General features: G+C 38.6%; 1 protein-coding gene across 3 annotated transcripts in view; it reads right to left on the reverse strand.

The window, feature by feature from the left end:
* Positions 1 to 248: 248 nt before the first annotated feature.
* The window catches only part of LOC129282742 (centrosomal protein of 290 kDa-like), a 68,593-nt gene continuing 42,123 nt past the window's right edge, over positions 249 to 26,718 (reverse strand). For all 3 annotated transcript variants that reach the window (XM_064113649.1, XM_064113647.1, XM_064113650.1), the window contains 22 exons: positions 26,404 to 26,562; positions 25,770 to 25,902; positions 23,912 to 24,114; positions 22,886 to 22,999; positions 21,707 to 21,901; positions 19,353 to 19,541; positions 17,819 to 17,953; positions 16,492 to 16,713; positions 15,255 to 15,320; positions 14,444 to 14,551; positions 13,596 to 13,795; positions 12,504 to 12,717; positions 11,456 to 11,701; positions 10,684 to 10,782; positions 9,494 to 9,616; positions 8,354 to 8,496; positions 6,823 to 6,949; positions 4,671 to 4,814; positions 3,159 to 3,434; positions 1,982 to 2,143; positions 1,146 to 1,352; positions 249 to 508 (listed from right to left, as the gene is read on the reverse strand). In XM_064113649.1, coding sequence (XP_063969719.1) covers positions 314 to 508; positions 1,146 to 1,352; positions 1,982 to 2,143; positions 3,159 to 3,434; positions 4,671 to 4,814; positions 6,823 to 6,949; positions 8,354 to 8,496; positions 9,494 to 9,616; positions 10,684 to 10,782; positions 11,456 to 11,701; positions 12,504 to 12,717; positions 13,596 to 13,795; positions 14,444 to 14,551; positions 15,255 to 15,320; positions 16,492 to 16,713; positions 17,819 to 17,953; positions 19,353 to 19,541; positions 21,707 to 21,901; positions 22,886 to 22,999; positions 23,912 to 24,114; positions 25,770 to 25,902; positions 26,404 to 26,562 — 3,660 coding nt within the window. In that variant the 3' untranslated portion in view covers positions 249 to 313. The remainder of the gene's footprint in view (positions 509 to 1,145; positions 1,353 to 1,981; positions 2,144 to 3,158; positions 3,435 to 4,670; positions 4,815 to 6,822; positions 6,950 to 8,353; positions 8,497 to 9,493; positions 9,617 to 10,683; positions 10,783 to 11,455; positions 11,702 to 12,503; positions 12,718 to 13,595; positions 13,796 to 14,443; positions 14,552 to 15,254; positions 15,321 to 16,491; positions 16,714 to 17,818; positions 17,954 to 19,352; positions 19,542 to 21,706; positions 21,902 to 22,885; positions 23,000 to 23,911; positions 24,115 to 25,769; positions 25,903 to 26,403; positions 26,563 to 26,718) is intronic.

Below are 26,718 nucleotides of genomic sequence, written 5' to 3' on the forward strand. Positions count from 1 at the left end.
ACGGCACACATCGTCACTCATTATACTAGTAGTTGCACCCTCACAACATTTCACGGCAAACAATTGAGGTAAGGAACTTCTCTACACGCGCCAATAAATTCCTCTTGGCTTGCCAGCCCAATGCCCGGGAACAATAGAAGTGCCAGAACGCGACTGCACGGGCTCGTTATGTCGCTCCGCGATGATCGCAAGGGTGCTCTATTGATATGCAAATTCAACCTCATTAACTTCGTGGCGTGCAAGCCCGTGCATGAAAAGTAATGAGGGCGTGCAAACGCGTTTGTACACCCCTCCCGGATATTGACGTCCCGCCTTATTGTACTCTCATGCATGATTCTACAGTTTTACAAAACACGGTCAAGTTTTTAACCTTTTTCTCTAAGTCCTTTTCCATGCCCCTCATCTTTTCTTCATACATCCGAGTCACGACGATCGACTTCCAGCTCTTACTGTCGGCCCCTTCCAACTTTGGCCCTCTCGCCTGCTCTATAGAGAGTTTCTCTTGGATCTGTAATGGAAAGAAGATAAAAAGTAATACATGGTCCCCATTAGAATGATGGTATTTGAGAAGAATGCTCCTCAGGGAGTGGAGAAAATGCAAGTCACGATAGACTACCAGCTTTTACTGTTGGCTCCTTCTAACTTTGGCCCTCTAGCCTGGTGGGTGTTTCAAAAAGCTTTTTGCAAGTTACAAGCAACTTTATTGACAAGTGGTGATCCTTATCTTGAGGCAAATAAATCCGTACCAAATTTTCATTGGTGTGAATGAAGCTAGAAAGGATCACCAGCACCAGTTGTTCGTAAAGTCGCTCGTAACTTACAAACTGTAGCCAAATAAAATTTGACAGCCTCTCCAAGAAACAAAGCACTTTAAATTCTTTAGTATTTCAGCTAGGTCATTGCCAGGGGGAAGGAAGGTTGTTTTGCCACGGTAGAAGGGGGGGGGGGGGGTGAGGTGAGGGAGGGGGGGTAAGATGAAGTACACGTTTGACTCATTTGACTTACAAGTAATTAGGAGTTACATGATCAAAGACCCAGACCTCTCATTTGTTTTTTTTTTTATACTTTTTTTTTCCAGGGAGCATTGCCTATATTATAAGTTTAAGTTAACACAGAATACCTGACCAAGCCAATGGGAGACTCACCTCATCCAGTTGCCTCTGCAATCTGTTCTTGTCCGTCGTGACCTCTGCCAGGTTGACCCTCATCCTCTGACCCGAGTCGACCTCTCTTTGAAGCTGTTGCCGAAGTCTTTCATTCTCTGCCATGGCCTTGGCCACGCCCTTCTGAGTGCTCTCGTATCGGGTCGAGAGCTGACCTCCGACCTGGTGCTTCATCTTTGCTAGTTCCTCCTAATAAATAAAGGAATAGGAGTAACAAAAGATCAGTGATATAGTTGCACAATATGATTATGACAGGGAGTTGGGAGTAACTCCCTGATTATGATATGGAATTATTGTGATATTGTAACTTAAAAGATTAGACAAAAATGACATTGGCATTCCTGCCAGCTCTGAAACCCAAGAATGAAAATGGGGACAATGAAGAGTTTCCTAAACATTATTACATAGAACAGACAGATTTTTCACAAATATACATGTAGGAACATGGTATGTTGAAGTGGCTCTTTATTTCACCTTATCTACATCTAATCAACATCATCTCTATGATCATCAACACCATCGTCTTCCTCCTCCTCATCACCATGATCATAATGATGACCATCATTGTCCTCATCATCGACATCGTCATCAGCATCATTATCATCATCATCATAGTCATAATGAACATATTTGTCATAATCATCAACATCATCATCATAGTCATCATCATCACCACCATCGTCTCCATCATCACCACTACCACCACCACTATCACCATCATCATTATCATCACCACCACCACCACCATCATCATCATCATCACCATCATTATCATCATCACCACCATCGACCATCATAATCAATGACATCATCCTGACCTTTAATTCTTTGTTCTGAATCTTGAGTGTATGAATCTCTGTCTGAGTGGTGACGCCAGGAGCCTTCTTCAGCTGTTCATTCTCTTGCTGAACTCTCTCTACAACCTTCTTCATCAGCCCGACGGTCCTCTCGAGCTCTGGGATGGACTTTCCACTTGTACCCTGTCGAGAAATATCCAAGAATAATAATCGATTGAGTTTGATAGGTAGGTCTGGGAGCCGTCTTAGAAAGAGTTAGGACTGATCCAATCAGCCTTAAGTATATGGAAATCCAGCAATGTCATATTTTTTTTCTGCAGGAAATTTGCACAATGTCCCTTTGTAAACAATGAGAAGCACACTGAATTTTCAAGAAAACTATGAATGTATGAATATACATGTACGTCATATCTAGAAAATATTTTGAACAAACATGCATTTTAGATGTTGACCTTGCTGGCTCTCCATATTTGAGGTTGATCGGATCAATCGTAACTCTTTGTGAGATGGGGCCATGAAATCATACAAGCATGCACTGTACAGGGGTGTTTCATAAAGGAGCTACAAATAATTACACTAAAAAACATTTAGGCAGGACATTATACAACCAAACAAGGCTTAACAAAAGTATAGTGAGGAAATATTCATCCGGGATTGTACTGGCAAGTATGATATTTCTCCCAAAGGGTTATTTTGACAGTCAAGCAAGAATAATTTCGAAATAAACGGCTGGTATACCTTGCTTTATATTCCTCAAGTATGAATGAGAAATCTCCGCAGTCTTATCCTAGGGGTCCGAATCCCCACTCCGGACCATATTCTTTCAGCAACCGAGCTAAGCAGAATCGGACCAGGGTCTGTGTCACTCATTGCCAGATTTGCTCAATAAAGACAACATGCTGGTTGTTGTGCCAGAATAATGGCGAGAGCGCCAAAAAGCTTTCAATGCATGCTCAATGATATATTGAGCATGCCCAGATCTGATCCAGCCAATAAAAAAAAACCCATCTTTGGTCATGTGAACACTGACTGACCAATCATTTATTTAGGATACCCATGAATATTCAGAGTGATATAATGTTAACAATTTAAGAGCAAATGATATATCATTTCAAAGATTACAAATTGCTTTTCAAACTTTATATAATTTGGACTTAATCATTGGTGATTTCATGCTAGTTGGTCATAATGATTTCACCTTCTTGGTAGTTCCACCGCTCGAGGTACTGGCAAGTTTACTGGCTGCAGCTCTGCTCTTCTTCCTTTCCTTCTCAAGGTCGGACTTCAGAGCTTCGTTGTATCTCTCCAGATCATCCACCCTTTGTTTCAGTCGCGGGACGTCCCGTTTGGCTTGCTCCGCCTCGAACCTCAGCTCCAGGTTCTCCTGCGACACCTCCAGGAGCTGACGCTGGAGCTCCGTCTCCCTCTCTGCCGATCTGAGGCCAGGAGCACTGGCCGAAGTTCTGACTTCATCCTGGAGAACAGAGAAAGGCACATTGAGCTTAAACAACAGAGCTACCAAATTTTATATTCACCTTTCAAAAAGAATTTACTGAGGAAGGAGGGAGATCGTTCTGTACCCCTTAACACAAAGGTCAGCGATTGATCGCTAAATGAGATCGCCTATCAAAAATACTGATGCATGCGCGTTTTGCTCAGTAGACAAACTAAGAGCCAATCACAACCGTTCTTTCAAATTAGTGATTAATCGCTAACCTTTGTGTCACGGGGCGCAGGACTACACATAATCCAAGGAAAACAGTCAGTTTATGAATAAGGGAGATATTGATCATCTGTCATTTTTCACTAAACAAAAAACAGTCTATTTTCAGAGAGTCTCCCTGACAATCAGGGAGACCTGACATTCCTGAATCAGGGAGCGTTAAAGAGGAATACGACTAAAGGACAAGTTAAGGCCCTGTCACATCATTCCATGCAAGCCTTGCGGGTGAGTTGCAGGTGATTGCCCGCAACTCACCCGCAACAAAGTTTTGAGCATGTTCAAAACTTTTCTGTGTGCAAATAAGACTTGCATGCTTTTCTGCGGGCAACTGCTTCTGAGATACGTGCAAGATACTGTCAAAGCTGGCGACCTCCTGATAGCTGAAATAGTCATCCACAAGCCACACAAGGGTTGCACGGAACAATGGGACAGGACCTTTACTATAAAAGGGAAAAAAATAGGAGCAGGTTGTTAGAAGTTAAGACAAAATAAGACAAATGATAAGAAAGCTGTGATTTTTTTAGAAGTAAAAATATTGTAATCATTATGCACATGGGGATTTTGATTTAGCAGCATTGATAATGTCATTGTGATGGAGTGTAGGGAATACTCACTTTGCTCTAATACACAAAATGACTTAGGGGACGTAGCAAGAAAATATTTGCAATCAATTGTAAATATTCTGGTGATCCATTTTAGTTGTAGCAAATCACACCACACCCCTTGTTTGAAGAAGCAGATTAGCAATCAATCGCAAATTGTTATTTAATTGCAAGACATATAATTGATTTAGGGACCAAAAATAGACTTATAATTGATGGCAAGTTTCTTGTAACGCCCAGTAAGATATCGTTTCCTTCAAAACTTTTACTCAGAATCAAAATTTTTCTTCCAATAGAACATACATCATTATACTTTTGATGTTATATTTGATTATTTCCATCGGTGTCACACCAATATACCTTCAAGATAATTTTTTGTACTTACTGTTGCAGTGATTCTTTCTCTTTCAGAGATATCAAGTCTCCTCTGAAGGCTATCTAGCTTCTCATTCAGAAACAGGTTCTTCTGTTGCAGGTCTTGGACTACCGATCCATGGCCCAGGGCTTGCTGTCTTCGGAGGGACGAGATCTGTGAGAAATTATCCAAATTAACAAAATTGATTCAGAAATAAAGGAATGAGAGCAAGTTGAAAGAAAACTTGACCCCTAGATGACCTTTGATCCCATCATCCTCATGAACACACATGTGGTATTAACCCATGATTATTTGAACCATGTGTAATCATAATTGATGCAGAAATGAATACATAAGAGCAAGTTGAACCAAAGTTTGATCATTTGACCCCTAGATGACCTTTGATCCCATCATCCTCATGAACACACATGTGGTATTACCCAAGGATCATTTGAACCAAGTGTAGTCATATTTGACGTAGAAATAAAGAAAATGAGAGCATGTTTAGCAAAACTTTTAAAAGGATGGACATGACCTCAAATCATTTTGGCCTTTTGAACCCTAGATGACCTTTGACCCCCATCATCTTCATGGACACCAATATGGCATTACCCAAGGATCATATGTACCAAGTGTGAATATGATTGATGCAGAAATTAAACAAGTGGAATGCCTCTGGCCGTCTCACCTGCATCACGCGATTCAATATAGCAGCAGTGCTGATTTTGAAAACTACTATAACTCGCACAAGATGTTCAGTGATACTTGGTTACTCTTATTTCCACGTTTTATGAACTAGACCAATACACTTATAGAGATATGATGGCAATTCAACAAATACCCCCAACGTGGCCAAAGTTCTTTGACCTTAACATGACCTTTGACCTTGATCATGTGACCTGAAACTTGCACAGGATGTTCAGTGATACTTGATTACTATTATGTCCAAGTTTTATGAACTAGACCAACACACTTTCAAATTTATGGCTGTAATTCAACAAATACCCCAATTTGGCCAAAGTTCATTGACCCTAAATGACCTTTGACCTTGATCATGTAACCTGAAACTTGCACAGGATGTTCAGTAATACTTGATTACTATTATGTCCAAGTTTCATGAATCAGATCCATAAACTTTCAAAGTTATGATGGTAATTCAACAGATACCCCCAATTCGGCTAAAGTTCATTGACCCTAAATGACCTTTGACCTTGGTCATGTGATGTGAAACTCAAGCAGGATGTTCATTGATACTTGATTAACCTTATGTATAAGTTTCATGAACTAGGTCCATATATTTTCTAAGTTATGATGACATTTCAAAAACTTAACCTTAGGTTAAGATTTTGATGTTGATTCCCCCAACATGGTCTAAGTTCATTGACCCTAAATGACCTTTGACCTTGGTCATGTGACATGAAACTCAGGCAGGATGTTCAGTAATACTTGATTAACCTTATGGCCAAGTTTCATGAACTAGGTCCATATACTTTCTAAGTTATGCTGTCATTTCAAAAACTTAACCTCAGGTTAAGATTTGGTGTTGACGCCGCCGCCGCCGTCGCCGTCGCCGCCGCCGCCGCCGTCGCCGCCGTCGGAAAAGCGGCGCCTATAGTCTCACTCTGCTATGCAGGTGAGACAAAAAATGAGAGCAAGTTGGGCAAAAACTTTTACAACACTTTTGTATCAGACTTACAGACCGAAAAACTAACAGACTAACTTTCTTGATTGTGATTGGCTAAGAAGCACTGTTATGGTAGCTGTAAGATAAAACGTCTGACAAGTCCTTTCATGAAATGCTCCCCCGATAATCAAAGATTCTTTATAGTTTGAACCATTCGATTGTTTAACCTGGCGAACAATAGAATGTGGAAAATAATGGTATCCATTCCAGGCCCCCATCTTACAAAGAGTTACGATTGATCCAATCAATCATAACTCTATGGAAATCCATCAGTATCATAATTTTTTTCTCTAGGAAATTTGCACAATGTCATTTGAAATCAAAGAGAAGCATACTGAATTGTCAAGAAAACAGTTAATGTATGAATATACCTCGAAACTAGAAAATATTTTGAAGAAACATGTATTTTAGATGTTGACGTTGCTGGCTTTCCATAGTTGTGATTGATTGGATCAATCGTAACTTCGGTCTGGTATGTCTACAATTTTTTTTGGTTACCTCTTCTTCCAAGCGATAGTTCTTCCGTCTCAGGTCCTCCATGTCCGCCAGCGTTGCGGATGAGGTTTCCACTGCTGCAGGTTTCTTGAGTGTTTCACCGCGGACACTTGATTTCTGCCTCTCACTCCTTTATAGAATACAAGACAAAGTGAGAGATAGAAGGGGAAATGAGAAGAGAAATAGATGAGGGAAAGGGGGAAGGAGGGATGAAGGGAGAGAAAGAGAGACAGAGACAAAGCAGGAAAGAGTGGGAAAAAGAGAGAGAGAGAGAGAACATGTTAATATCTACAAGTTCAGGGTTAGGTCTATCTGCTTTTTAATCTTGGACTCTTGTATGAAAAGCAGACAAGGGGGATTCTGTATGGTGACACAACATTTGCTCCATCGACAATTGCCTTGGGCTTTATTTTGTCTAAGATATAGGGTAAGGGTTAGTATTGCAGTAGGATTTTATGCTAGGTTCAGGGTTAGGTTTAGGATAGGGTATAGCGTCATATCTAGAGTTGAAGTTGGTCATTTCATTAGTGTGTGGGATTTACAGTGAAGCAACTGTCGCTGGAGCAAATGACATGGAACATTCTGTATAACCAAGATCCGGTCCTGGTCTTACAATAAACATTTGTCATCCAATAGTAACTACCTTGATGACAGTGCTCGACAGCTAATCAAAGTCATGGTTTCTGTGCTAGTTATCATGGGATGGCAAAGTTACTGTAATAGCAACTTTTACCGCTCTGTCACATGGTTCCGTGCAAGCCTCGCGATGAGTTAATCACTCACAGCAAGTTTAGAGCATGTTGTACAACGCCCACTTAGCTTGTTGTCCGCGAGCAAATGAGAGGCTGAATGTCAAACATTCGTACCGTTGCACACAAGACGTACCGTTGCACGGCTTTAGGAGGTGACGTCACAATACGATTTAATTCATTGCGCTCAGTAAAATGAAGGCCTGTAAAATATAAGCCTGCTGGCTAAATGCGCAATGCTGCCCAAGGTCATGTGCGCTTGTGGGATTTTGCTTTTCGCTTTCAATTTTTTTGCTCCCTTTTCATAGATGACTGCAGGGAAAAACTTTTTTTTAATATTTTCGCTAAATTCCGAGGCGTTGTACAACACAAATAGCGAATATTCTTATTCGTGCAATGGTGTGAGATTTTGCATTCGGTGAAAGAAAGAGACGCTCTATTCAACTCGGCAAACGCCTCGTTGAATAGAGCATCTTTCTTTCACCTCATGCGAAATCTCGCACCATCGCACTCATGCCTATTCGATATTTGTATACTGGCAAATCAGACTTGAGCACGCCCCTGCGAGATGCTGTCAATGCCGGCGACCTGCAAGTTGTAAATTAAAATAATCATGCGCAACTCGTACGCAAGGCTTGCACAGAATAATGTGACAGGGCCTTAAATGCCATGGGGCCATGATCAATTAAAATCAATGTGACTTTAAAATTGATCTTATCATTGTGCTTATGTGCACAAATCAACTCCAAGATTGCTACACATGATGAAAGATTTCTGTAACTCACCTACTGAGGGTTTCCTTCATCATCTTATTGCTTTTCTGCAGCTGTTCGATTTCTTTATCCTTTTCCCTGAGTTTGGCCTTCAAAGATTCTAATCTCTTTTCCCATTTCTTGCTTTCCTCCCATTTCGCTACCTCCACAGCCGACTGCAATCAGAGAGAGAAGGAAACAAAAGGCATTGGGTGATTTCAAGTTCAGTGTCGACTTTTGGTGTTGGTGTTAGGTCATTTTTTACACGAGTATAACACCATTCATAGAATGAAGATGGTCCTGAAAAGTCACTCACTACATGTAGTTGTTGAGGTGATCTGGATCAGTTCTACAATCTCTGAATAAGTTCTGGAGCTACATGTAGGGGAAGCAATCCAAATTGTGCTTCCACAGAGATGCCAACTTCTTTTGTTGATTTTCTGCCATTTCGTGTCAATATCAACCCATCAATACGCCGAAATCACACACCGATATTCCACCGCACGACTCAACAAATCCAGCTGCCGCGAGCGGCCGAGCGCACACGCCTCGCGAAGCTAGCCGGGCCTACCGGCCTGGTGCACAGTGGATTCCCGTTGGGCATATCACATGCACCAGCTTTTCGCTGCTCCTTATTTGTCTGCCTTACACACAGAATTTAGTAGCAGCGAACGTAATGGAGTTACTACATGCTAAAGTTAGCAGACGATACATGTACCTCCAATCCAATTTGATCAATGCAAAAAAATTGTAATTTCGGGAGGATAAGGATGGTTATCGTAAGGGCGGGAGTTGGGATGAATTTTCGGGAGCCTCCCGATTTCATCGGGTGGGTTGGCATCTCTGCTTCCAACACCAACACCAACACCGGACTTGAAATCATCCAGTGAGAATGTAATTAAACATTTCAACAATTTCTGACATTCTAGGACCCCCAGAGCAGAATTTTCCATAATGAATGTATGCATCAAATAAAGAGAATAAAGCCTGCTCTGCAAGGTTATGAGCATGTGCATGTTGAAAAATAGTCAAGTCCAAGATTCACATTGTATATGTGCCAAATGTGCACTTTATGTTCAAGACCTATGTACAAGATTAATGTTTGTATGACACTTACTGTAGCCATCTCTGTGTTTGTTTTCCTTTTTCTGGAAAGTGATAATAAACTTTTACCTGTTCTTTCTTACTGCCCGTCTCTGTCATTTTCTTGCTGCTGATGAGCTGAGCTTCAAGGTGGCGGACCTTCCTCTTCAAAGCAGATACCTCGTCAATATCTCCCACATCTCTCTCTGGTTCCTTCATATAAATAAAAAATTTTAAAAGGCATGACATAACGAGAGCTGCCAACCTAAGTGGACAAAATTTTCTGTGAAAAATACTATTTTTGCCACACATACATCACTAGAAAAATGTTAACAAGGAAACTAGCATGCCAGTGCTAAACATTACTACTAACTTTAAAATTTACATTTTACAAAATATACATGCATGTATATGTGCATTATCTATATTAGCTTCTTGTCCATGTGTCCTTGTTATTACTGTACCTTTGAATATTTGATGCAAATTCCTTTGCTATTTTGGCTATCGAGAAACATTTCACTTAGATGGTCTGCTCATAAAAACGGCAGGACACGAAATCTAAATAGTGTTTTACACATATAAATTACGGCATACATAACACACACAATTAGAAAGGAGAAAAATCAAATTTTATTGAGATAAATCCTACTGTCCTATTCTCAAGCAAAAATCCTACAAAATAGGATGATGGTGATGATGATGATGTTTGTCTTTCGCCGGCGAAGACGACCACACCTTCAAAAATTTTGTGGGTATGAAGATGGCTCGATAGACCACTCTTCACCCGAAAAAGTATGTTGCAGTGTGGGTAAGCAAAAACAAGCAGTGGGGCAGGCACAGCAATGGAGCTTGCTTTGTCTTCTCGAAGCTGGCCTGTTTGTTCTTGCTTGTCCACATGTCTCGACTCATAGCCACACACACCAGCCCTAACCATGGTGTGCCAGGCAGAATGGCTGATTCCTCCCAGGTGTCGGGGTTTATGCCACAGCACTTCAGAGAAGCTTTTAGAGAGTCTAAGTCACTTCTTCTGACCACCATGAGAGCACTTTACTTCTATTAGCTCGCCGTAGAGAAGTCTCTTTGGCAACGCTCGTCTGCCATTTTGTGGACATGACCTGCCCATCTGAGCTGAGAGCGCTTGAGTATTGCATGAATACTTTTCATCCGAGCTCTCAGCAGAACTTATGTGTCTGGCACATTGACAAAATAGGATAAAATTCTACTGGTTGGCAGCTCTGCATAAAACTTATACAAAACATACTAAGTAAAGTAGACCCCACCTGTTGTGTTGTTTGAAGCTTCAAAACCTCAACTTCTCTGTCCAGATCATCTCTCTCTGACTCCACCTTGGAAACTTTCTTTGTCTTCTTTACTAAATCCTGTAAAAGAACCATCACACATAAACAAGTGAAGGTTTCCATGGTAACAGGAAAGTGGCGTCACACTTTCCTGCTATAACTCTTTTGCACTCTCATTACATAATCATACAAGTAGCTATGGTGACACAACATTTGCTCCGGTTTGAGTTTCGATTGTAATAGAGTTTTGGGTTCAGAATAATGTACAGATAAGGATTAGGGTTTATTTAGTTTGGGAGGACAGGTTTTATGTTTGGCTTTTCGAGCAGATTTTCCATCAGGGCAAATGTTGTCAGAGCACATGCCATTGAACCGTAGCTACAGTCTACTATAAATGGCAAAACTCTCTAAAACCATTGAAGTTAGATCTCCAAATCAATCACAAGTTTTGCATTCACATGATTGCTGCTTACAACTAAAGGACATGTATGAAACTAATGCTACAGCCATACTTACTGTAAATGAAAATTGCAATCAATCAAAAATAAGTTTCTTGCAAAACCTCCTTTAGCACCTGAACACTCCAAACTGGGTTGTCTTTTGGCACAATCCCAGCTAAGTTCTTTTCTCTTATCCTCTCATTTCAGCTCAGACAAAATTAATGTGTAATGCGGAAGGTGAAAGTCGCAGAGTGGCAATCCAGACAAACGGACGGGAAAAGGCATGTGTAAAGGTGCCTCAGATTAAGACTCACCTCTTTGACCTCATCCAGTTCTTTCGTCAGACTGGACACCTGAACCTTGAACTTCTTGACCTCTCTTCTAGCCTGGTCAAGTCGGCCCTGGGTCTCCTCCAAGACGTCTTTAATCTTCTTGGTTTCCTTCTCAATCAGCTTCTGGACGTTGATCTGTTGTTCCTGCTCCGAAGCCTGAGCCTTTGCATTCTGCTGGGCCGTGTCTACCATGTCTGCACGTAGCTGCAGCAATGCCTTGCTGAGCGACTGTAGATTGAAAACACCACACAGAAATGAAGGCATGGGACTAGTTGTACAAGTCCACTACAACAACAAATCAATTACAGTGAAGGATCAAATAAGCTTGTCGGACCTTCGAGCTTCAACCCCATTACCCCCAAAATCTGAACAGTTCTTCAATTAGTGCAAAAAACAAGATATTTTAACGTGTATATAAACATTTGTGACCTTTGACCCTGATAATCCAAAATTTATGAAAACTCTGCTATAACCACACTTGGGTCAAGCTTAAAGAAGATCCCTTTTTTACTCATACTTTTTTTATATACATGAATCTCAAATGAAAATGAGATTGGGATATCAAAACATAATGTGCTTATGATAATAATCATGATGGTCTTGGAGATATGAATCGGACGGTAAACTGACGATTTGTCTATTGCCAACTGGTCCACTCATCGAAGGTCTACCTTCATTTAGTCTAATGCCATTCTGTCCGTCAACATTTCGTCTAACAGCCATTTGGTCCATCACTTTGTCTAATCACCAGTTCGTCTATGACCCTTACGTCTCACAACCAGTTGGTCTAATACCAATTTTCTTTTCATTTGTTTCGCCCAATCAACACTTAGTCCATCTAGACCAAATGGTATACGGACTAAATGGCTACTGGACCAACTGGTTACTAGACAAAATGGTGAGTGGACCAAATTGGCAGTTAGACCATGTGGATAGTGGACGAACTGATGGTAGACCATATGATAGTAGACGCATTGGTAATTGGACGAATTTGTTTTAGACCAATTGGAAATAAACCAATTGGACAAACCTTATGCTGCTTCTCCTTGAGAGAGAGCTCATTCTTCAACCGATCAACCATGTTCTTCATGGTGGTCGTAGGTGCCTTGGAGTTTGCTGCCCTCTGTTGTTCAAGCTCCGTTTCCAATCGTTCAATCTCGGCCTCTTTGTCTTTGATGGTCTCGAGATGGTTGGAGATCTCAGATTCTAGCTTCGTGGTTTGTTTATTGTGCTCTGCAATGAGCCTAAAACAAAGATGATATAAAGATATTATAATAATAATAATAATAATAATAATAATAAAAATAATAATAATTATAATAATAATGCTAATACTTATACTAATAATAACAATAATAATAGTAATAATAATAATGATAATAACATAGCATTTATGAGGCACCGATTATCTGGTTACCTATTCAATGGCACACTATATATAAATATATTTATCCCAGTTCTAGCTCCAGCCACTGCTAAAGGCACTTGGTACATTCAAGGAATTAATCCTGCCAGGTACCCAATCATCTCACCTGGGTTGAGTGCAGCACAATGTGGATAAATTTCTGGCTGAAGGAAAATACACCATTCGAACCCATGTCCCTTTGATTGGAAAACCAGAGCCGTAACCACTAGACCATGGGATAATATGCAATGTACATTGTACAGTCAAGACACCCGCTTCAAGATATGCTTTTTACTAAATTAGATATAAGTCCATTGTTACATTTTTAAAAAGCTATTATACGAAACCTGGTTACCGCAACTGAAAACAAACACATTCAATTCACGATACATGAATAAGTATAAGGGAATTTTGTGTGAAAAAAGATTTCAATATAGTGCTATTATACCAAGTTCAAGACAATTGTTAAACAAATACCATGCAAATCAAGTTTGTAATTGTAGAACAGCTGGGCAATACTGTGCTATATAGGTTTTTATCCCTAATATCTCTATCATACTATCTTTAACTGCACATACCAATATGTAATTTTGATCTTCATTTCTGTATATTTAATGTGGATCTTAATAATTTGTTGTATCATATTTTACTGGCATTGTGTAAACATGTACAATTCAGTCAGTGACTACCAATTCTTTTTTTTTGTTGCAAATTTACTTTTCAGTTTTCCTCTGGAAGTCCTTGGTCTTCCTGTTGAGGACATCCTTCCATTTCGCCACCTCTGTATGTGCAGCCTTGAGCTTTACTGACATAGCAGCAAGGGCATTATCCTGCTGGGCAACCAGGTCTTCCAACTCCTGCAGTCGGGCAAACTCCCTGCTGCCAGGGACCGGAGGGGCAGGCTTGTTTGCTAGGTCCTGAATTAAATTTATCGATCCAAAAATATGAATAGATAAACTAGCAATATATATCTTAGCAAGAAGTTCTGCATTTCAACATCAGAAACTCTTCCCCAAATGCAGAGCTGATAAAAAAAATTGTGAAAACATCCTATTCTTTATTTTTATACTAATTTCAAGCCACAAATCCTATCTTTCTTTAAAATTTTGAAAAAAAATATACCAACAATCATCATTCTTATAAGCCTCAATAATCAAATTTTTACGGTAAAAATCATATTTAGTGTCACTTTGCCCTTAAAAATATAAAATATTACTAATTGGAAGCTCTGCTTATGTCTTTGCAAAATTATAATAACTTAGTCTTTCTAATGAGGTACATTGTACGGGTTAACATCGGTTTTATTTGGATAATTCCTGTCAATTTCCAATACTGCTTCCTTTTTCAAGAACTCAAATCATTTCTCTCTAATTGTATTGCAGTGTAACAATGTCGACATAGCCCAGGCTATATACATATGTAGGGTTAAATTGAAAAATGAAATAACATCTTATAGCAGCCTTTTTATACTTATTAAATGCATGACCATTCATTTATTGTTATGTATGTTCTTTAATCTTTGAATAAAAATTAGGGGAAAATTCAAAACAAAAATTAAAACATACCATAGCAGCCTTCTTGAACTTATTGAATGCAAGATCATTCTGAGCATGTAACTTGAGTTGAAGATCGTGTATCTCAGACATATACTTTCCGCTCTCATCAGCAGATTCCTAAAATGAAAATAGTACCACAAAGGTTAGTGATTGATCGCATTTTGTAGTCAATGGAATCAGGGAAGTCTTCCATGACAAGTTTTGATTTTCATTGATTTTCATCAACGGATGTTAAAAGTTACCAAAATCCTTGCATCTGATTCGCTAAGAGCAAATTCACCAGTGAAAGTCACAGACAGAACCGGTCATGAAATGCTCCCCTAATTCCTTCCCGCAATGAAGCCAATACACCCATCCCACCTCAGCGACCTCCCCTTCAAGTAGCAAATCATTTAACAGCCCCCATTCAACATGTCACCCCCAAGCAGCTACCCAAACAAGATATAGTGGATAAAATAGTTCCATGACCATTGCTCCGGCGACTATTGCCGTGATAGAAAATCTGCATGTTAAGCCGGACATATAACCTAACTTCCGAAACGAAATAAACACTTGTCATTTTCTATACATTATTCTGAAACAAAAACACTATTACATTTCCAACTCTAACCCTATGGCCTCTGAGATATTAGAACACGAGTAAATGTCGCAGGAGAATATGTTGTGTTGCTGGGCAAAATATGAGCATGCACTGTGCAGTATAGTCTACAGTGAAGCTGTCGTATTCAACATCCCCACTTTATAAGCTCATTAATACTATGCATTAACATAGAAAAAAACACACACAAAAAGATATAAAAATTTCTTTTGATCTTCTTACCTTTCTTGATTGTTCCAAAAGTTCAATATACTTTTGCAAAGCTTCCTCCTTTTGCTGTATGCGATTCTGCATTTAAAAAATATGAAAATGGATTGCACATGTGATACCATCTAAATGCAATGGATTGTCCCTGCAAGATTGGAAGTTTCAACTGGAAAAGTAACATCATCATCATCATTATCATCACCACCATGATTGTCACTATCCTCATCATCACTATCCTCATCATCATCATCACCACCCTCATCCTCATCATAATCATCATCACCATCATAACTATTATCATCACCATCATCATTCCCTTCATCAACATAACTATCATCATCATCATCTTCATCATCATCGTCATCATCATCATCATCATCATCTTCATCATCAGCATCAACAACACCATCATCATTCCCTTCATCAACATAACTATCATCATCATTGTCATCATCATCAGCATCCTCCTCATCATCACCATCATCATCATCATCATCATCATCATCATCATCATCATCATCATCATCATCATCATCAACATAACTATCATCATCTTAATCATCATCACAATTTTTCTATTATTTTATATTTTTATCATCATACTAATGACCACATCTGGGTCCCATTTACACAAAACTCAGCAACTGATTGTGGTCTTGATTATTTTTTTTTTCACATGTTAGTCAATGCAATCAATCATAAAGATATTCTTCTATGATGATTGCGAAGGTTTGTGTTACGAGGGCCCTGGTTGTTTTTACCTGTAGACCTTCTATCTGGGTCTGGGCAACTTTCCGCGCTTGCTTTGTGTTCACACGTCTCATACGCTCACACACATCATTATTTATCATCACCATCACAACCATCACTAATATCTTCACCATCATCATCACCATCAACATAACTAATGTATCATCATCACAATCATCATCATGATTTTTTTTTATTATTTCATATTTTTATCATCATCACAATCATCATCATGATTTTTTTCTATTATTTCATATTTTTATCATCATGATGGGGCTAAGAAAGCATGAATGCTTGTAAGCAATCAACCAGAGGACAGACGGCTTAAGATTCTCTCTAGGGGACCTGGTAATGAGGATTAATGCCTTACAAAAGGGCACTAGTAAGCGCACCAAGTGGGAATCGAACCCGGGTCACCGGAATTCAAAACCCCCGCTCTACCGACCATGCTATTGCGCCTCCATCATACTTCAGTATTAACCACATATGGTTGAGTTCATACCTGTAGACCTTCTATCTGGGTCTGTGCGACTTTCAGCGCCTGCTTGTGTTCACACGTCTCGTGGATCTCCTTGAAGCGGACCCCTTCTGACATAGCATCCTTGATGACCTCGTCTCGGTCTGACGATGCTGGTAGTCTCATTCTCAGCTCGTTGATCACTCGGTCTCTGGCAAGGAGATTGCTCTCAGTCTCGGTGAGACTCTTCTCTTTCTCCAACAGTTTCTATGATAGAGTGTGATAGTGGAGACAGAGAGTGATATACAGATCAAGATAGAGAGAATGGAAACATAGAGACAGAGACAGACAGAAAAAGAGACATGTATTCGGTGACAGAGAAGACATACACAATGAGATAAAGGGATACAGGCAACTCAAACTTTTACCAAAATAATTGTACTGATAAATGTTCTCTAAAAATGGTCACTACACTTCCCGTTACATTGGAATTGTAGATGATAATAAAAAATAAAACACATTACTTCAACCTTTACCACAGCACAGAGGTTTAAAAATAACATGACATACAGTACATGTAAGACATGTGGATACTTACACTGTATGACAAAAAGAATTGATGCAGCAGCAGAACACAGTGCTAAAATTGGATCACACTTTGAATTTACTTACAATTAGATCATTCATCAGCAACCATACCATCTACAACAAAGATCAGTTGAATGTAGAATACCAGTTTGGAAACTTTAACTGCAATGCTCCCCAAGGAGTGAAGAAGGTGCATGCATTGTAATAATAATCCACTTTTATATAGCGCTTAATACATCAGAATGACATCTCTAAGCGCTTTACAGATAAATTATAACCCCGGTCATCGGATCCTGGCATGCCCGCATACAATGTATGCACCTTCTCCACTCCCTGGGGAGCATTCCAACAAGAGTTCCAAGACTCAATTGCTAGGCATACATGTACTACATAGGCTTTCGCATCCTACCGGGTACCCATTTAACACCTGGGTGGAGAGTAGAAAAGTGTGGATTGATGCCTTGCGAAAGGATGCTAGGCCATGGTGGGATTCGAACACACGACCCTCTGATTACAAGGCGAGTCAGAAACGCTACACCCCAACGCTTCCACGTTGTGTGTAGGTAAGCAAGAATCTAATGACCAGGGTAATAACAGAAATGTCAAGCACTTAGAGATATCATCCCAATGCATGAAGCACTATCTAAAAGTGAAATATCATTATAAGTAAGATTTTCAGCCAGCAATTTTGCAAGCTACCTTTTACTGCCAAACAGGTAAATTTCTTCCTGATTATGAAGGAATGATGTTTGTGGGTGTGTCTGAACAAGGCTTTAATACTTACCTTTTGCAGTGCCTTGATCTCTGCCCTTGAGTCTAGGATAGTCTTAACATGGGTCTTAATGGTCCTGATGGAATACTCCAGCTGATTGGCTACAGGAAGACTAGGGTCTGGTAAGGAGCCTGTCACCTCCTCAAACTGAAACAGAGATATAAGAGAAGAGGGGGAAAAAATTGTGAAAGTTTGAAAATGAGAATATTCAATATTTCATATAATAAAATACAAAAGAAAGTGAGTGGATGACGTCGTCAGTCTCCTCATTTGCATACCGACCAAGATGTGCATATAACTGTTTTGTGTAATTAAGTGAAACTTAAAACTAGCACATCAATGATGTGGAGCTTATCCGGCATCTCGCAACAAAATTTAACACAATTTTAATTTCAGCCCAGTTGACACTGTAGCGAATTATATTGGTGACATAAATTGAGGATATAGAATTGAAATTGATGAAGAAATGACATAGAAGCATTTTTTGTGATCTATGAATAAATTTCATATAAATAAAGCATAAATAACTTTCTAGTCAAAATTTCTCAACTCTGTGTAGAACCTTGATGAACCTCATGTAGCTCTCAGATGGAACAAAAATAATTAAATCAATCAACAAATAAATAAGTATTTTTTGTGAGTTTTGAAAATATATGAATAAATTAGCATATTTAATGAGTTTCAAAATTATGTGTTCAAATTTTGTATCACCACCTTGAGCTATCATATAAAGCAAACAAAACTGAAATTGATCAACAAAATGAAGATTTTTTTTTTGTGATTTATGAATAAATTTTGCATAAATTAGCAATAAGTTTCTAGACAAAATTTCAAAATTTTGTGTATAAATTTAGTGAACCTCATGCAGCTCTACCAGATGGAAGAAAAAAAATCAAAATCGGTCAATAAATAAAGAAGAAGAAGCATTTTATGTGAATTTTTTAAAATATGCATAAATTAATTTCGCATAATTTAGCATAAAAATTGTTCTAGTCAAAATTTCAAAATTCTGTGTAGAATTTTGGTGAACCTCATGAAGCTCTACCAGATGGAAGAAAAAAAATCAAAATCGGTCAATAAATAAAGAAGAAGAAGCATTTTATGTGAATTTTTTAAAATATGCATAAATTAATTTTGCATAATTTAGCATAAAAATTGTTCTAGTCAAAATTTAAAAATTCTGTGTAGAAGTTTGGTGAACCTCATGAAGCTCTACCAGATGGAAGCAAAAAATTCAAAATCGGTCAACAAATAAGAAGAAGCATTTTTTGTGAATTTTGAAAAATGTGCATAAATTTGCATATTTAATGAGTTTCAAAATTCTGTGTAGAAGTTTTGAATCCCCCACCTAGTGCTATCATATAAAGCAAACAGAATTGAAATCGGACATGAAATGGCGAAGAGAAGCATTTTGAAATTGTGGACAGACGACGGATGCCACGCCACGGCATAAGCTCATCTGGCCCTTCGGATTTTAGTCCGTTCTCTTCCTTTCCTCATGACATCTCAAGTACATTTTATTTCTGTGCTTTCATTCAAGCTTTACCTTGACCGCAGCATCAGCAATCTCTCTCTGTTGCTTCTCGAGGTTGTCAATCATCCTTTCAAGCTCCGCCTCCCTTTGTTCCCATAGCAACTGTCTCTCCTCGGCCTGTCTGTTGATGTGGACGTTCTCCTGCTCCAGGCTCGTGACGGTCTGCTCGTGGGTCGTCACCATGTTCTCAAAATACTTCACCTAGAGGGGGATGCAAAGAGAATGGAAGTATTAGACCTGTCCAAGTCTTACACATAATAACAACGATGCTAATCAGAGAGCCCCTCTTTCCTTTATTTTTTGCTACACCCCCTCTCTATTCTCACCTTTTCACATCTTACTCTTGCCGTTTTTGCTCCCCTTTCTTGCTCCTCACCTGCTTTTTTATATATATATATAAATTTAATCTGTCTTATTACATGCATCTGCTCATTCTATTTCTTCTAATACTATTATTGCATTTTAAACATAATGTTTTTTTTTTTTTCTTCTTTAATGGTCACTGCATGTTATGTATTTATTTATTTCTTTGTTATGTATTTAAAAAAAATGTAAACTCACATTGTTAGTCTTCGGACTTTTTGATGAGTATTGTTTAATAAAACCGAATTGAATAGTCAAAAGACTCTCTACGCACTCTAAAAATTTCAACAGTGGGGGGAGGGGTCTGACCATGCAAAAAAAAATCACAATCAGGGTCCCTTCACACAAAGGTTAGCGATTAATCATACACTTCATTTTCACAATTGATTGTACATTGTAGTCAATGCAATCGATCGTTGAAAAATGTTCTACAATCATTGCTAAGCTTTTGTGTCATGGGCCCCTGATTTTTACGTTTTGTACTGTTCTGGACAAAAGTGGGAAGGGTGGGGCTGAAGTCCTCCCCAGTGCCATGGTCCCTGCAGTGTATGTATTTATATTGGTGGAGGGAAGAGTGAGGAGATGTTGTGAGGATGATCTAAAAGTTGCATCTTGGTTTATATGGTTATATGAGTTCTTATATGTACTGCAGGGAGAGGTGATTCCGGAGGGTGTTTCATAAAGCTGTTCGTAAGTTAACCCTAATTCTCCCGGGGGGGGGCCATAATGGCCCCCCCCTCGACAATTTTCGCGATATATCTGCTGCGCAAAATTTTTTGACCTCGCCGCTTACCGACTTTTTACTTTCAAGTCTCGCGCAAATTTTGAGACCAAATTTGTGACACCCGGGTACACGGTTACGACATTACGCAACATTATGTAAGTGCATGTCAGACCCAAAATTGCTCATAAACGTGATTTCATGTACAAATCCAATGCAAATTGTGTATTTAGCCAAAATTCATAAATGTATCATTATTTCTACTTTTACTGATTAAACTTAATTAATTTTGCCTTGTGTATGGTCAGAATTAAGTCTGGAACGATTTCCATTGAAAAAACAATAAAAAACAAAAAGTAAAAAAACAAAGAAATACATAAGAAATTCATAAAACAATAAAATACATAAGAAATTGATTTCCAAACCAAAGTTTTTTTAATTGCGATTGTTAAGAATGCTACAAAGAATATTTTTACCAAAAATTAGCATTCTAGGAGCTTTATTTAGTGAATTAGAGCAAAAAGTATGATTTATGCATAAATTAGCATAATTAATTTATATAAAATAAAATCTCATTATTTTGGAAAATTTAACCATACAGCCTTGTAGATTACATCGCAAACTACCAGCATGCAAATTTTTGCGTCGCTCGCTCGATCGGTGGCCGAGATCTTAGGGGGGGGCCATAATGGCCCCCCCCGGGAATGACAAGAATCAAAATACCCCGGGAGAGTGAGGGTTAAGGGTGACTTTAAAAACAACTGTTGAGGCTTTCTAAATGATCACCAATGAACACTATAATGGTGAATATCATTTACCACAAGACAGGATCACCAGTCGTTCTTAAAGTCGCTCTTAAATTACGGACAGCTTCATGAAACAGCCTCCTGGACTATAAAACAGAATTGTGATTGGTCCAACCAATCTTAACTACGGAAAACTGTCTCTATCACAAGACCAGTCACTTATTGCAGCTAACAGGTAAATTTGCGGATGACTGGAACTAAATGACTTGTTCTATTGACCAGTCTTGGTTTTGAGACGAGGATGGTTTATCAAATAACAAGGATTCCTGTCACTATCATATAAAACAAATAATGCACATCCATTTTGATCAGGTATTGGAATAATCGCGTCCTTTGAAAGAGTCCAAATGCCATTTGCTATGCCTCTGGCATGTTAGAGCTGTTCCAAAAGTAGATGTGTACCTTGTGTATTAAATTCTTACTAATGACCTCGAAGATGTGCATTATTTTATACTATTGTACATTCAAATAGATACCTGCTGCTGTAGCCTGGTAATCTGTCTATTTAGTTTCATATCTTGGAGTCTGGTCTCTTGCATTTTAGCGTGCCACTCTGCCACTTTCGCTGCTCCCCTGCTGTCCTTGAGAGTCTGCATGAGTTCCTGCAGTCCAGAGTGTTTCAGCTCGAGGTCAGCGAACTGCTCAGACACCTTTTCCCTCTCATGCTTGAGCTAATAGGATAGAGATCATATTGTAAAAACTAGAGGAAAAGCATGACATTTCAACATGAGCAAATGATCAACTCACCTCATATTTATAGTAAAAAAAGACAGTGAGCAAAGCTGTGCAAAACAAGACAAAATTCACTGCTTTGTAGCCATTTTTTCAGACAGGGCTGTGTCATTACAACAAAACATACATGTACAGTTGAGGCCATAAATTTACATACACCCATGGAATTCAGTGAAATTTGTTTGCTTGCCAAACATCGTAAAAAAATTTACTATATCTTCAGAAATATAAATACTACCATGACGAATTTGGTATCAAATGAAAGAGTGTATTAAGCTCTTTCACATGATTGGGATTTTGTTGGGATTAGGGTAAATTTCAGGTGGAAATTTCTTTAAAGAAAAGTAATATTCATAACAAATGTAATCGATTGTTTATTATATTTTCAAACATTGATTCATACAGATATATAAATGTCAAATTTATGAATTATATTACATTTTCTATCATATGTCACCACTGAACAAAAAAGTGTAATCTGAAATGTTTGTGTTGAGAAGTAACTAGCACAAATATGAAATGTTTTTGTCAAGTTTTTATTTCCAATTTGTCTAAAATATGAAGATTTTTTGGAAAAAAAAACCACATAAATATTTTTCAGCTCCTGATGACAAAGAAATGTGATGAAGGGGGATGATATCAAAATTCGTCATGATAGCACAAATATTATGTAAGATTAATACATTTTAAGATGTTTGGTAAGTGTCAACTTTTCTTTGAATTTCCTGGGTGTATGTAAACTTCTAGCCTCAACTGCATATGCATATCAGGGCCCGATAACAAAGCTTTTTTTAATAGAGATTGATCTACGGGCTGATTTCTATGGTGGAGTGCACTGACTATGTCAATCATAAAACAGCCCGACAATCAGTCCCTAAGCTTTATGTTAGGTAGATTTATGGCACGTTCGGTTGGGCACTTACGACTTTCATTTCTTTTTCCATCCTCTCCTTATCCAGCCTGAGTTGGATCATCGCTTTAGAAAACTTTTCCTGTTCTTCCAGGGGAACGGCTCCACTGAACTGTCTTCTCAAACCCTGTAAAGTAGAGAAAAGGAATTTCCCTCGGAATGAATCCTCTATTTTCAAATTATATTAATTTCACTTAGCTGTCTACATTTATTCAGCACAATAACCATGGCAGAGCAGCCGTTATACACTCAGCTTTTCAAAGAATAGGAGTGAATCTGTGTCAGATCCTTTTTGCTAAAAGAAATTAAAGCCGTAGGCTTCAAACACATAACCCTCTGATTGAAAGAAGAGTCGAGGTGCATCATATCTGACCCTTCCTATTTAAAATGAAAATCCATATTAAAATTGTTCAAAATAGAAATGTGAGAATAGAAATATTCCGAATATTCATCTTGCCCAATTGATCGTGGGCCCGGCAGCTACTGTGCAGAGCCATATTAACGAGGCTCTATCCCTTTAATGTCAAACGTCAGAGTAGCGGCAACTCCCATCTTTTTTTTTATTTTTGTATGATGTGGCCAGGGTTTGAACTCCCGACCTCCCGGTTGTGAGACGGTTGCTCTACCAACTGAGCCAACACGCCTGTCATTTATCTCCTCCATATCTACATCGTATTCCTCCAATCACCCTATCAATCTGATAAATTCTGCTTAGACACCCAAATGCTCCTCTAATCTTAAACCTAACAAAATAGTGAACATGCTGACAAGTATATTCTGTTATTTCCACAGGCTTCGTACAATGACTGTTCCGTTTCATTAGGTACAAGGTAAAGATTAATAATTATAAAAAGTATATAGTAAGTGAATTAATTGAATGGCTATCCTAAGATGTCTAGCTTCAGTCCTTGAACCAACCCAAGAAGTGGATAGATTCGTTGCAAACATCCAGAAGTTCCTCTAATCTTAACCCTGACACTGTTTAGATAGGGGGGGGGGCTGGTAATGAATAACAAGAAGTCTATAACAAATGCATTACTTGGACGGTTCTCCTTAGATGTCTCGCTTTATTCCTTGAGTCAACCTGGCAATGGTAGAGACTCTGCGCTTTCTCATCAAGCTGTTTCTCCAACCTCAGAACCTTGGCTTCTAGTTGTCTGTTCTTCATGGTAGCAGCCTCCAGCTTCCTGACCGCCGTACCCTCGCTCACCTGAAGGGCTACGATGTGATGGTGAAGCTTACCTGATGGGAAGAAGAGAGGATAGTAGAAAGATGGATGGATAGATAGATAGGATTGATTGATAGATAAATAGACAGACAGACAGACAGACAGACAGACAGACAGATAGATAAATGGTTTGAAATATGAATCAAAACATTTGCTAGAAGATTGTAACATATTAACTCTTCTTGCGTTGACCCGTTAACCCCTCTGTGTGTTGCATTATTTTAGCAGTGAAACCTTCTACGTGGTATAATTCCCTCTTTTATATACATGTAGAGGGCTAGGCGTACAACTTTTATCTGAATATTCTAAAAAGGAAATGTTGTGTATAGCAAAATTGTATAGTTTTTCTTGTAATGTATAAATTTAGTGCGTTATTAATGTAATCTGGGAATGCAATAAAGCATAGTATACTATTTTTTTTTAAACTCTTTCTTCGAACATTTTCAACAAAACTATAATCCTTTATTTTGCTTCTGCCAGTGGCATGATTTTTTTTGTATTCACCTGGACAGTTCATTACACAAGCTATCTATTGATAGCAAAATCATGATAATCCATTCAAAGTATATCTGATGAAAGCACCTCTTTCACATGAGTCATAATATGATCCTGACCATGGTATTGTTTGTAAAGAGGGATTGATTGATTTTCTTCTCTCTTCTTTTTAACACTTAAAGTTTGTCACTACGCTGCTGAGAATTTTCTTTTTTACTCAAGTCACAGTTCTTTCCTAATACACACAGAGTGCATTAAGTCTACTGTACATACACACATACACAATAGTGATGCGTACATCACATTGTACAGTGTTCACACAAAGCATTTCTTTACAATAAACCAATCAAAAGTTACTGTGAGTTGAGTTAGCATAGTCCATGCAAACCACTCTTAAAGGACAAGTCCACCCCAACAAAAAATTGATTCGCATACAAAGAGAAAAATCCAACAAGCATAACACTAAAAATGTCATCAAAATCGGATATAAAATAAGAATGTTATGACATTTTAAAGTTTCGCTTCATTTCACCAAACAGTTACATGTATATGCACATCCTGGTTGGTATGCAAATGAGGAGACTGATGATGTCACCCACTCACTATTTCTTTTGTATTTCATTATATGAAATATTCTAATTTTCTCCTCATTGTCAAGTGAAACAGTTATTAATTCCTCCCTGAGCATTGTTTAATACTATATAATTCAAACAATAAAAAACAAAAGAAATAGTGAGTGATGGACATCATCGACTGACTCATTTGCATGTCACTTAGTTGGGCAAATCACTGTTTTGTGAAAAATAAGCGAAACTTTAAAATGCCATAACTTTCTTATTTTACATCCGATTTGGATGAAATTTTCAGTATTATGCTAGTTTGATTTTCTTTATTTATGCCAATCAACATTTTGCAGGGGGGAATCGACAATTAAGGTGGCACCTTAAAGTTAATGAGGCAAAGGAGGAATCATGACCATGGCAGACAAAGAGTATATTATCAACCATTGGGAATGAGTTATATATGTCAGGGTAGTTCATGGTTGTCGGCTTTGCCGATGAAGTTTTTCAGGGTAGTCGGCGCCAAATCACCATGACGCGTGAAAGAGTTTATTATCAATCATTGGCAATGAGTTATATATTATTTTTAGGTAAAGAACCTCAGTGCTCGTTACCTATAATGGCTTTCTCATCACTTTGGGTCTGTATGTCTAGGAGTTGTTGCCGTAGCGATTGGACCTCCTTGTCTCTTGAGACCTGCTGTGCTTCCAAGGCCTTGGACTGGAAAGAGGCTACATCTACCATTTCCTATAAACACAAGAAGGGCATTTTAATTATAAAAGCATAGACCTAGTCCATACTCAACAAGAAGTGAGGGTAAATTGCCAATTCATCTACTGCCAACTCGTCCACTCATCATATGGTCTACCTTCATTAGGTCTAATGCCACTCCATCCATCAACATTTCGTCTAAAGGCTGTTTGGTCTAATTATCACTTCGTTGAATCGCCTGTTGGTCAATGACCACTTCCGTCTCATAACCAGTTGGTCTAATATGAATTCAATTTTCATTCATTTTGCCCAATTAATAATCAGTCCAATTAGACCGAATGGTATGACTAAATGGCTATTGGGGCAACTAGTTCATAAACAAAATGGGGAGTGGATGAAATGGCAATTAGACCATGTGGATAGTGGATGAACTGACGGTAGACCAAATGACAGTAGATGAGTTGGTAATTGGACGAATTGGCATTAGACCAAATTGAAAATAAAACAACAAAAATTTAAGGCCTCTCAAAACCTTACCTTCAGCTTATCATTTTCATTTCTTAGTGCGGCTGCCGATCTTTCCAGCTCAGTGATATTTCTCTTGTCGATGTCACTAGCTGCTTTGGTAACGCACTGCGATAGTTCGTCTCTCAGCTCCTGTTCACTGCGCTGCAACTCAAGGTTAAGCTTCGTCAACTGGAAATAACATGGAAAATCAATGTTACAATGCCAGCATCTGGAGACTGTTGCAGAAAGATTTGCAATCAACGCAACTCCCAAAATCAATGTGACTCAATATCAAACCAATGAAACGCGAGTCATAGGGACTTGCGATTAATTACATGCACTGCG

Source organism: Lytechinus pictus, chromosome 19 (genome assembly GCF_037042905.1).
Source record: "Lytechinus pictus isolate F3 Inbred chromosome 19, Lp3.0, whole genome shotgun sequence".
In the NCBI taxonomy this organism is placed as follows: domain Eukaryota; kingdom Metazoa; phylum Echinodermata; class Echinoidea; order Temnopleuroida; family Toxopneustidae; genus Lytechinus; species Lytechinus pictus.